The sequence below is a fragment of the Microcebus murinus genome, chromosome 2, assembly GCF_040939455.1.
Source record: "Microcebus murinus isolate Inina chromosome 2, M.murinus_Inina_mat1.0, whole genome shotgun sequence".
NCBI lineage: Eukaryota > Metazoa > Chordata > Mammalia > Primates > Cheirogaleidae > Microcebus > Microcebus murinus.
In genome coordinates this window covers 14,084,449-14,097,107 of record NC_134105.1, presented here as the reverse complement: position 1 = coordinate 14,097,107, position 12,659 = coordinate 14,084,449, and the positions used below count along the sequence as shown (strand labels likewise).

Here is a 12,659-nt window from a genome sequence, read left to right as displayed (position 1 = left end):
GTGCCACCATGCCCGGCTAATTTTTTATATATATATCAGTTGGCCAATTAATTTCTTTCTATTTATAGTAGAGACGGGGTCTCGCTCTTGCTCAGGCTGGTTTTGAACTCCTGACCTTGAGCAATCCGCCCGCCTCGGCCTCCCAAGAGCTAGGATTACAGGCGTGAGCCACAGCGCCCGGCCTACAAATTTTTTTTTTAAAGTTAACCAGGTCTGGTGGTGTATACCTGTAGTCCCAGCTACTGGGGAGGCTAAGAAGGGAGGATCATGTGAGCCCAGGAATTCTAGGCTACAGTGAGCTATGATCTAGCCACTGCACTCCAGCCTAGGTAACAGAGCAAGACCTCACCTCTAAAACATAAATAAGTAAAAGTGTGTTTAAGAGTGGGAAAACAGTGCTCCCAACACCCCCAACACACACTGTAGGCCATTCTTAAGGTAATGCGTATAGAACCACAGTTGGCAGCATCTCCATTGTTAAACCTGGACATCACTCACTGTGGCTTGACTGAGTTTTCTACTGAAGGGTGTTTGTGTTTGTGTCTTGTAGCAATGTCAGTATTTGAATCATGGGTCCGACTTCAGACTCACCCTCATGGGGAATTGTCTTTTGAATTGTCTTCATTTGTTTTCTAGGCTGATGAACCAATTGCAGATTATGCTGCAATGGATGATGTCTTGCAAGGTAAAGATGAATTTGTTTTTGAAATCTATTAATTAGCTCTCAGAACAAGGTGGGATTTTAGATACTGAAGCTCCATTGTACAATGTTTTCCACTTTTGCCTTGAAAGAAGCTTCACTCTATTATGTGATGTATCACGTTTATTGATTTGCAAATGTTGAACCATCCTTGCATCCCTGAGATAAATCCCACTTCATCATGAAGAACTAGCTTTTTCATACCTGTTGGTTATTTTCTTGACTTGGACCAGGTTCCCTGGAGAGGAATGCCTGTCCCCTCTGTGTGGGAGGTATGCGATACTGCCAGTATTTGAGCAGAGGGCTGGGGATTGTTTCCTGTTTGGCATGGAAGAGGCTTCATTCCCACCTTCCTAGTGTAATTCCTTCAAAGTGCTGAAACATGTAACTGGTTGCCCATCTGAGGTCCAGGTGGGGAAGGGGCAGTAGTAACGTGGATGGATGTGAAGGGTAGAGAGCTTAACTGCTTCCTAAACAGTTTAGCAAACAAGTGTCCTGATTTTAGGCTCACACCTCACTCCCACCTTTGGAGGTACCTGGGCCTCCAATTCCTGTGTGCCTGCCTGGGGTGCTGTGATTTGATTTAGCTTCGCTTCTCGTTGACTCCTCCATCAGCAGGTTAACACTTTCCTCAGGTTAGCTACATAATTACGATACTCTCTGCTTTCCATTTTCCAAGTGTTTGTAGATACTTTTTCCTCTTTCTGTGATGTTTTAAGACAAATAATGTAAGATTCTACCTTAACATGCTGTTTTGGACAAATTCAGTAAAGTTGCAGGTTATAAAAATCAATAGCATTTTTATACACCAATAAAAAGCTAGCTAAAAAAATTCAAGAAAGCAATCCCGTTTATAATAACTATATGAAAACACCTAGGCATAAATGTAAACAAGGAGCTGAATGACTTCTACAAGGAAAACTATATAATACTGTTGAAAGAAATTGAAGAGTTCACAAACAAATGGGAAGATATCCCATGCTTATGGATTGGAAGGATTTATATTGTTAAGATGACCATACTATCCAAAGCAATCTACAGATTTAATCCCATCTCTATTAAAATACCAATGACAATCTTCACAGGAATAGATAAAACAATCCCAAAACTTCTATGTAACCACAGGAGACCTCAAATAGCCAACTTAATCCTGAGCAAAATAAACAAAGCTGGAGGCATCAAAAGTCTACTACAAAACAGCATGATGCTGGTATAAAAACAGACACATAGACCACTGGGACAGAATAAAGAACCCAGAAATTAACCTACATATCTACAGCCAACTTATTTTTGACAAAGGTGCCAAGAACATAAGTTGAGGAAAGGACAGTCTCTTCAATAAATGTTGTTGGGAAATGAAACTAGATCCCCATCTCTCACTGTATATAAAAATCAACTCAAAGTGGATTAAAGACTTAAATGTAAGACCTGAAACCATTAAACTACTAAAAGGAAAGAGGGGGCTGGGCATGGTGGCTCAAGCCTGTAATCTTAGCACTCTCGGAGGCTGAGGCAGGCGGATCGCTCAAGGTCATAAGTTCAAAACCAGCCTGAGCAAGAGCAAGACCCCGACTCTACTAAAATTAGAAATAAATTAATTGACTAACTAAAAATATATAGGAAAAATTAGCCAGGCATGGTGGCGCATGCCTGTAGTTGTAGCTACTCAGGAGGCTGAAGCAGAAGGATCACTGAGCCCAGGAGTTTGAGGTTGCTGTGAGCTAGACTCATGCCATGGCACTCTAGCCTGGGCAACAGAGTGAGACTCTGTCTCAAAAAAAAAAAAAAAAAAATCATCATGCAATCCAGCAGTCACGCTACTGGCTCTTTATCCAAAGGAAAGGGAATCAGTACATCAAAGGGGTACCTGCACCCCCATGTTTATTGCAGCACTATTCATAATTCATAATAACTAAGATACAGAATCAAGCTAAGTCAGTAGATGAATCGATAAAGAAAATGTGTTATATATCCACAGTGGAATATTATTCAGGCATTAAAAATGAAATCCAGTTGGCTGGGCATAAGAAAGCTTAAAAATTACCTGTGAATAACATAAGGGGGAAGAGCAAACTATAGCGAGGGCCTATATAACAGAGACATTTAGAGAATAGAAAGGAATTCGTGAAAATAAAAAATGATTGCGCCAAGGGTCTGACACAGTAAGTATGAAAGTAGGGACAGGAGGATCCTAAGGCACCTAGAGGTGTGGAGGGAAAACCAGTCCCATTCATGGGATGATGAGGAGTGAGCAAGATGGGAAAATGCAGCAGTGGCCATACAACTCTGAGGGACAGTGAGCTTCAGTCTAGAACTCTGTAACTAGATTTTTTTTTTTTCTTTTTTTTTTTTTTTGAGACAGAGTCTCGTCGTGTTGCCTGGGCCAGAGTGCTCTGGTGTCAGCCTAGCTCACAGCAGCCTCAAACTCCTGGGTTCAAGCAATCCTGCCTCAGCCTCCCGAGTAGCTGGGACTACAGGCGTGAGCCACCATGCCCGGCTAATTTTTTATATATATATATTTAGTTGTCTAGATAATTTCTTTCTATTTTTAGTAAAGACATGATCTCGCTCTTGCTCAGGCTGGTCTCAAACTCCTGAGCTCAAACAATCCGCCTGCCTCGGCCTCCCAGAGTGCTAGGATTACAGGCTGAGCCACCACGCCCGGCCCTTGTAACTAGACTTTATTCTACCCTCACACCTGAGGGCTCTTTAAACACATGTTAAGGCTTCAAAAAATTGATCTGCCTGATGTCACTGGCAGTGCCATCTGCCCAGATACTGTGTGAGGATGTGCTTCTCTTAAACAAAAGAGTGAATCAAGAAGTCAGCAGTGTAGCTCATAAACAGGAGATCCAGTGTAGTATAAAGATGCTTTACAAAATGGTGAAGGAAAATTCCAGAACAAACTCTCTGCAGCAGGCAGCATGGACACCCAGTCCAGATTGGTTTGGTGAGATGCAGAATTCAGGAAAGGATACCCGCAAGGAAAAGCGGACGTGATGACAACTGTCTTGCAGAGGTGTGCAGGTCTTTAATAATTTACACATGAGGCCAGCCTCAGAGGCTCACACCTATAATCCCAGTACTTTGGGAGGCAGGAGGATTGCTTGAGGCCAGGAGTTTGAGACCAGCCTGGGCAACATTACAAGATGTCTTCTCTACAAAAAAATAATACAAAAAATTAGCTGGGCATGGTGGCACACACCTTGTAGTCCCAGCACTTTGAGAGGCCTAGGCAGTAGGACTACTTGAGGCCAGGAGTTCAAGGCTAGCCTGAGCATAGCTAGTAAGATCCCATCTCCACCAACAAAACATAAAAGAATAATCTGGGTGTGGTTGTGCACACCTTTAGTCCCAGGTACTCAGGAGTCTGAAATGGGAGGATTATGTGAGCCTAGGAGTTCGAGATTTCAGTGAGCTATAATTCCTCCACTGTACCCCAGCCTGGGTGACAGAGCAAGGCCCTGTCTCTAAGAAAAATTAAAAACCCAAAATAAAAATAAAGAGAAAGATTTTCCTTAGATTAATAAGATCTGTAACTTCCAAAGTAATCATTACAGATGACTAAGGTAATTAAAGGTTAAATTTAAACTGCTTGTCTTTAGGCATTGAAGTGATTTTATGACTGTCTGTCACGACAATCTTTTCAACTTGGAATTCTTCTTTTTTTTTTTTTCTTTTTCCAGTTTGTATGCCAGAAGAAGGGTTTAAAGGTAAGTTACATTTATCATGTTTTGTTCATGAATGTCAGAGTCATCCTGTAATTTTCTATTAAAGTGAAGGGTATAATTTGATTTTAAAATTTAATTCAATCTGAGTCTCATGACTAAAATTAATTTTAGTTAAATGCATTTTTAATTCAAGCTTCTTCATTATGTCTTTCAACACTCGGCCTCAGTTAGGGCCTGCGTGTTAGAACTCTGTTTTGCCAGATGTCCCTTCAGCTTTCTCTTTCTCATTTCCTGAAAGGTTGGGAAATTAGCTAATGGCATTTCAAGATTTATATTTAACCTTTCCCCAGTTCCTCCTATCAGTCCCCTCTCAGCTCAAAACAGTTCGTGTGTAATTGATAAGAATCAGTGGTACAAGGATTTGACAAATTATATCAGGTCCAGTGAGAAGATTTAATTAATCTATTTAGAATTAAGACATTTGTTGAATTATTATTTCAACAAATAATAAATAATAAAGCGGTGCCTTGTACTATATCTGGGCCACTAGAGCTGTGCACACCAATAATATTCGTTAATCCAACAAATACAGACCTTTGACATTTACAGATTTAGCTGGTGCCATGTTGGTTCTGCACAGGCCACTCCAGAGGTCTGTGGCAGATTGAGATTTTGCCAATGAATGAGTTTGAATCACATAACCAGTATTCTTTGCTGAAGCAAGTGAGTGGCAAAGCTACTGGCCTAAATAAAGCCTTCTCTAAATATATTTTTATTGTCTCCATGTTACCACTACAAAGGAACTCCTGATGTGGTCCAAAAAAAAAAAACAGCAACAAGAAAACCCATTTTCTTTACAAAAAATGGCCATCATATGAAAGCTTCAATGAGATCTGATTAATTTGTGATTAATACGCATGGGAAACCCATGGCTTTCAACAGAAATGTGATTTAGCTGAAAGCGTGAAGTCTGCTGATATTTTATCTTATCCTTCACTGCCAAGGGGCTGCTGTGTTCGTTTATTAAATTGGACATTCCCTGCTGCTGACGTGTTCTTGGCAAATGGAGTACATGAGCTCTTGATGTTATTTCACCACTGTCCCTCCACGTGTGTTTCTTTTCTCAGGTACTGGTCTCCTTGGACATTAATCTGTGAATACTTGTGGACTGCTGAGGAATGACCAGAGGGGAAGAGGACTTTGACATGTTAGGGCATTAAAGAAAAGGTGGATTTAAGAATTAAACCATTATGTGACTCTTCCAAAAGGCAAAAATCCATTCAAAAGTGACTGTCCCAAATGCCTTATGTCAAATAAAGCAGATTGCACTGAGGACATCAGACTTGAAGGAAATGTTTCCAATTTTATATTTAAGGGGGGTGGAGGGAGGAAGAGGGCAAGTAAAGATTGAAGAAGTTTAGTAGCAGTAACAGTAAATCATGTTTACACGCGAGATTTATAGTCATGGGCGGGAATAAAGTCCTGTTATATTTCCTTGCTCGAGTTTCATACCGGATGCATTGGTCCATAAAGGATTTGTATCACAGTAGATGGGACAACATTCTGCTCTGAATGAAAAATAATTCTTTAGAGACATAACCTGCTTACCAATACTTGTCTTTGATTCATATTCTACTTTCAATAAAGCATGAAAGTGAAGAACTTACCGTGAGTGTGGAAAAGTGTCTTCAGAATTAGACTCACCGGTGTCAGCTGGAGCGGCCCCTGCCTTGCACACTGCCACCCTGCGGCCTGTCGCAGTGTCAGGTACAGGAGGGGCACCGGTGTGTCTCCTGAGATAAGCAAGGGATCTTGTCTCATTTTTGGCTTCAAAGGCTTTTTGCTTTGGTGCATTTCAGAAAAGATGGAGAATGTTTATTACGTGTGATAAGCGTTTTGCTATTATTCAAAAGTGGGAAATATATGTTGCTCCTTTGAAAAATCAGACCATCTTATCAGAAGAGTAAATTGGATTGAAGTACATTTGGATAACACAAGATTTTTGTAAAATTTGTTTTTCTCATCCTCCTCATCTGCTGTCACATCTTGCTTCTCTGTTTGAAAGCATTCTCCCAAAATGCCCTGAGGGGATCTGTTAGATCACTTTGTTTAAAAACGACAGTATGTGGATGGGGCATGCTCTTTTATCCAACTCAGGATTATAGTTATTAGCAACAAAAAACTGAAGCAATATTCTTAAGAATATTGAAGGATGTTTAAATGAAATTTAAGACTAGAGTTTGTTTCTTTTTTAAAAAACTTATGTTTTCTCTGTTGCGTGTGTATGTATATGTTTGTGGCCTAGATGCTGACTTAGGCATCTCTCTTATTAACACTTTTTTTGGCCTTAGGTTTGTGCTAGGCATTTTTTTTTTCTCCTTTCATGAAAATGTGAATTAAAATAATGGATGGAGGAGGCAGATTTGGATTTGAGGACCAGTAACCTTAGCAGCAACCTTGTTGAATAGCTCTTTTTATCTGAATAATTATGACTATTTGGTAAAATTCTTGTTTGTGTTTCCCCTTCCCTTTCGTAATGTATTCAGTCTGCCCCCTGAGTGGCCAGGGGGGGGTCTGTAACCAGCCCATGGGGGAAGTGGGGAGCTGCATACTGCACCTCCAAAACATCCTAGGAGCAGCAGCTAAGGGGCCTGCAGTTCTGGCTTTGAGGTGGGCACAGGGGAAGGACTTGAAGTTGAGCTGATGGATAACTAATCCTGATTTTCAGATTTTAGTCTTTTATTTAGCTCCAAAGAAATGAAAGCTGCAGCTTAAAAGTAATAGCGCAAAGCAACTTATTCATTGCCAAGGTGAAGACTTGTGTAAAAGTTCACATTGCGCTTGGTGAATCAGCTTCCTTTTCCTTATGAAGAAGCTTGCTTGCCAGAGGAGGTTCTCTCTAGGCACCAACATAAACCTGTAGCCTCTAGGAATCTGATACATTTTTCTCAAGTTGCTGTTGATAACAATTTTAAATTTTGTTATTTGGGTATTTTTTCCTTATGCAATGGTATAAAAGAACAGCCTTTCAGGCTGAAACCCCACTCCTAGGACTGGCTCCTTTATCAACTGCCCAGGGGTGGCGTAGGCCCCTGTTGAGCAGGTGATGCTCCGGGAGTCTCAGAGCCTGCCTTCTTCCTCCTGTGCTGACAACCTGCCTGTTCCACCAGTTTTGCTTAGAATGTCTGCGGCCCCACAGCACCAGCCATACTGCAACACTTTGAAATGCAAGAGCTCAGGCCCCAGAGGCCCTCAATCGGAATCTGCACCCCCAGGCCACTCCTGAGCTCATAAAAGCTTGAAAAATGCTGGGCTGGGGTCATTACAAAGAAATGTATACATGTATTGAATGGCTTTTTACCACCTGTATCACTTTGTACAGGGAAAACAGGCACAAGGTAGAACCTAAAGCCCAATTCTTGCTTTGTCTGTATTTACAATAGATGGGTCCATTTGTCCTCTGGGCTGTGACCACATTAAAGTGCAGAGACTCTTTCTTTTGGGGTTCTAATGCCATGCATGTGTACATTTTTATATTAGATCAGTATCTCATGAGGTATCAAGAAGCTTCCATTCTTTAATCTCAAATTAATGTGTACAACATACTTGGCTGGTACAAATTGTTGCCATTACCTGAAATATAGGTTGCCATTTAGATGTCTATTCCCTGGGGGAATAAGTATCTTTCTCTGTATTTACAAACTTTATTGTTTAGAATACTGTTACCTTCCTGCCAAATTAAAAAGACATGAGTATCCCTTTATTACTGTGGAATCAAAATCCAGAGTGAATTTGTTTTTGTTGTTATTTTAAATGTCCAGTTGGTTGGAGTGTGTGGTCATGGATATGTTGCTCAGACCCTGGTTAATATTGGAAGCTAATGTTCCGATTGAATAACCTGTTTTAAATACCCAAGGATGATTTATATCTCTGTCTAAACAAACCGCTGAAGTGAAATGAACAGGAAAGCCTGTCTTTCCTGTTACAGAACGGTGGACAAGGCTCATATTCTTTCTCTCAGGCAGTTTAGCACTCAGCTTGATTCAAGGTTACAGGGGACTGAGACAGCGTGCAGGCAGAGGAAGAGCCAGCCAGCATTTCCAGCGTAAGACGCCCACCTTGTGCCAGTGCCTCCCCCCACCCCCAGGGTTTTGCCAACAGATGCATTTCTAATTCCGAAGGCTGGCATCCCCACCCCCACACCTGGACAGACATTGTACGGGCAGAAATATTGCCTAGGGATTTGATTATCACCATTATTGGAACCCTTTGTTTGTTAAGATGTAAATCATAAACATTTGTAAAATGGTAGGTACCACTTTGTTGATTCCCCTGAGCAACAGTTCTGTGTCAGGGAGACAGTCTAGTTGGAAAACCAAAAATCCACCTCTCCATCCCACATATGCCAAGCCTTGATGGTGTTTTTCATCCTGGCTGTTAATTGCACTAAGGAATCTGCTAGCTGTTCAGGTAGCACATACACGTGTGGGCAAGTGTTGACAGTGTGGAGTGTTAGAAGTTGGATCCTGTGTTCCAGATAACTTCATCATGTTCTTTGTAACTAAAAAAAGTTACTAAATCTTGCTTTGCCTTAGTTTCCTCATCTCTACAAACAGCAGCATTTGCTGTCTTGTCTACTCTGCCACACATAGAGGATTAAACAGTAATAAATATTGTTGAGGCAAAAGGCTTTATACTATTTATTTGTAATTAAACTGTAGCCTTTCTGAGGTAATGGTACAAAATCTTTTTTGCAAGTCTTCAAAAAGAGGTCTTGTAACCACATAGCTACCTGGAGCCCCTCCTCTAAGAACTTCAGAATATACCTTTTGCTGGAAGCCCTTCGAGCTAAGATGATGGCTGGGCAAGTGTATGAACATCCTGTCGCATAAATCTTTCCTCTTGGCCTACAAGGATCATGAAGCCAACGGCTGAACAGTCAGCCTTCTTGATTCTGTGTTTATTTGCGGGGTGACATTGAAAGGCATTCAAAACACGCTTAGAATTCATGTTGAAGATTTATGTCTTTTTGATGGACAGCTCCTGCCCCTAAGAGGTATCTTCAGTTGTTTTGATTGTCATTGCCAAGAACATCAGGAACAGATGCCTCCTAGCCTCAGAGCGTGGGCACCAGCATCAGGCAGCAATGCAGGAGACTGGCTGGCACTTAGAGGTTACTTCCTGCCTGAGAATCGAGTTTTCATTATTTATTTACCTGTTGATACTCAGTGAATAATATCACTCAGGAGTACACGAAACAGGTATTTCTTGTGTCTGCCCTCCCTCAACAAATACACCACAATACCAGTTCTTATCCAGCTAATACACTATACTCCTGACCTTGTCTGATTTCTTCCTATGATAAAGTTTAAAATCTTTTGAGCCTCGCTAGAATTTAGGGAAGAGGAGGTTGCAGAACTCATTGTGACGTACCAGGAGTTATGTGCCTTCTTCAAGGTGACTTTGGTCTGGTTTTAGAATTGAGACCTGCGCCAGCTCATTACTGGACCGAGCCTTTGGAGTCAAGACCGAGGTTCCTGCAGAAGTGCATCGTAGTGCCGACTGGGTCCATCCCACAAGCCCACATGGCATGCTGGCCCTTCTAACAGTGTTTTCACACTCCTTCACCAGGCTGTCTGAATACCCCCCGAATTTAGCCCTGAGAGCTTGTCCAACATAATTACTGTATTGATCTCAAATAGAGGATATCATCTGTTCCCCCCAACATGCTTAAAAAAGAAAAAAAACAAATCTTCGCTTTCAAGGACTTGAAGGCCCTTTGAAGTGAAATTGCTCTCGGTCGTGGAGGGAGCCAGCCATGTAACAGCAGCTGGAACGGCTGCTGGAATTCCAGTCTGTGCTAGTGCTGCCAGGCAGGGCAGGCCCGGGCCACAGGAAGTAGGGGACACACTCAGGGAAGCTAGAAGGCCTCGGTAGCCATGCCTGGGGTAAGTCATTGCCAGCTGGCACACTGGCCTCTGCACAATTTTGTCTGGGTTTTCCTTTCCCCGTTACTGTCTGTAACTGAGGAAACCATAAACTGCAGCCAGTTAGTTCCTCTTATGATCCTGGACAAGTCTGTTCCCCTTTGAGCCTCAGTGTTCTTTCTCTCTAAAAGGAAGTGAGATGCGCAGTAAGTTGTCTGCCAGACAGCGGGGCCTCCTCCCACACCCACCCACTCCCTTGAGGAAGCTCCAGGGAGTGCATTTGGAAAATCGCCAAAGAGGACCGCCTCTACGGACCTCTCTGGTTTTATCAGTCTGCGTGTTGCTTCTTTGATTGCTTTATGTCTGTAGCATCTTCTCGCCTATCTACAGCATGTCTGGTTCTCTGGATGAAAGAGGCTCCAAGTCGTGCTAGACTGTCTAGAATTCTGAAACTAGTGTGTACTGTTTGTTTTTTGTGCTGGATTTTTTGCCTGTACCTAAAACCACTCCATTCTCCAAAATGAATCAGCCTAATTAGTGCTAGACTGTTCTAGCTCTGTCCATCATATTCACCGCTGTATCCCCACAGTGCGCCAGTTCTCAGTAAGGAGAAATGAATGAACACTCAGGACCCCTTAGCAGTTCTCCTGTGGCAGCAAAGGCCCCTGGGAGAGGCTCTTTTTGTTACTTTGTTTTGACCAGGGCTGTCCTCACCTTTAGGCTTTTCCAATTTGTCCTCAAAACAAGGCCCTCCTGTGTTTACAATCGTGATCCAAAGCCCTCTGCAACCTGAGAGTGGGTCCCCCAGGGTCGCATCCTCTCTGCCATGTCTACTGCGGCAGCTTGGTCCCCCCTGACAGGTGCCATGGTGCTCACTCCCACTCCTCATCCTGTCTTGCTCTGCTCCAGGCCACTCCTGCAGTCCACCCTCTTCTCTGCCAGCCCCTCCTAGACCTCATCCAGTGCTCTCTGAACGGCACACCTTGACGACTCACCACTTTTTTGTCCCCCTGAATGTTCTGGTGGGCAGCCTCCATCCCTGTATGTGTCCCGTTTGATCTGGCTGGGGAGGGGTGGGCAGGGTTAGGAGTTATTCCCATATAGGTCTCCTCCCCCCTTACAGTCTTGTGCATTATTCAGAGTTTACTGTGGTGCCACCCACGTTTTCATTCTCCAGCCTTCTGAGATGCCAGGTTTTTTGAAGCCAGCTTTCATTTTTCAGGGATCGGGAGGGCAGGGGTGGTGGCTGGGTTGCTATATACTAAGTGTTTGAGAAAGAAAAGGCTTGAGCCCGAGGCAGCCATGCGTGAGTGGTCAGTTCTGAGTGGTTTGGATTGAAGTAGGGCAGGGAAAGCAAAGCTCCAGGGCTTTTGTCCAATCTTCCCCTCAGTCGCCAGGCTCCGTGCCCAGCCCCCCACCGCACGTGTTGCCTCCTCGCCAGGGGCCCTGACAGTCTCAGAATGGTGCCCCCCAGGACATACACGAGATTATAAGCCTCTTGCCTCGAGGGAGGTTTTCTGTAAAGAAGAAAATGCTGTAATTGAAAAGCTCCTTGATTATAAAGAAGAATGGAGACGCCTGGCACAGTGGAGCCTTCGTTCTTTGGTCTACACAGCCAGGGGTGGGCACATTCAGTCCCCCACCCATGCTAATAGGCTCTTAAGCCTTTGGGGATCTCAGAGTCTGCAGGTCCAGACCTCAAAAGGTTAAGGGACCATGAAAGATGTTGCCCGGCTGTGGCTGTACTTGGCTCACTGCATTTCCGCATCACTATCACCTCTGCCACCATCTGCCCCTGCCCTTCCCCCCTCCCCGGCCCAGGTGGAGCACCTTTGTCTCCACCCCGCAGTCCCACGTGTACCATCAGCAGTGCCTTTCTGGCCAGAGTTGGGGAGCAAATGATCTCTGTCTCGGCATGGAGGGGAAGGGGTTAGGAGTTAAGAAGCAGAAAGAAGCACTGGGACTCTGGTCAAAATCAAATTTAAGGACCAGTCTGGCCTAATCATACAAAAAAGCCAAAGGATGGGTAGAGACATGGTGCTTAAGAGAATCCTGAAATTTGTGCAATTCTGAGATCGGTGAGGCCCACCCTGCTGTAGCCAGGCCAAGCCCAGTGCATGCTGCCCCTGAAGGTCTATTCAGTCAGCATTTCTCCTACAAGAATTATTTCACCAAGCGTCTCTCAGTGCCCTACAGAACCCCACACAGTCCCTTCCGCACCATCGGCAGATGGCCAACCTCATTCACCTTCCTCCCTCCTTATTACAGCTTTCAACAAACCGTGCAATCCTGTCGCATTACTAGACCCGAAATCGAAGTGCCCCAGGGTTGGCGTGGGCCCTGGGGCAGCAGGTGATACTC

The 12,659-nt window shown here is 43.6% G+C and overlaps 1 protein-coding gene across 1 annotated transcript in view; it reads left to right on the top strand.

The window, feature by feature from the left end:
• Positions 1 to 5,711, top strand: part of USP48 (ubiquitin specific peptidase 48) — an 89,389-nt gene extending 83,678 nt beyond the window's left edge. Inside the window, exons 26-28 of the mRNA XM_012768697.3 lie at positions 637 to 685; positions 4,387 to 4,413; positions 5,499 to 5,711. Coding sequence (XP_012624151.2) covers positions 637 to 685; positions 4,387 to 4,413; positions 5,499 to 5,521 — 99 coding nt within the window. The 3' untranslated portion in view covers positions 5,522 to 5,711. The remainder of the gene's footprint in view (positions 1 to 636; positions 686 to 4,386; positions 4,414 to 5,498) is intronic.
• Positions 5,712 to 12,659: the final 6,948 nt, after the last annotated feature.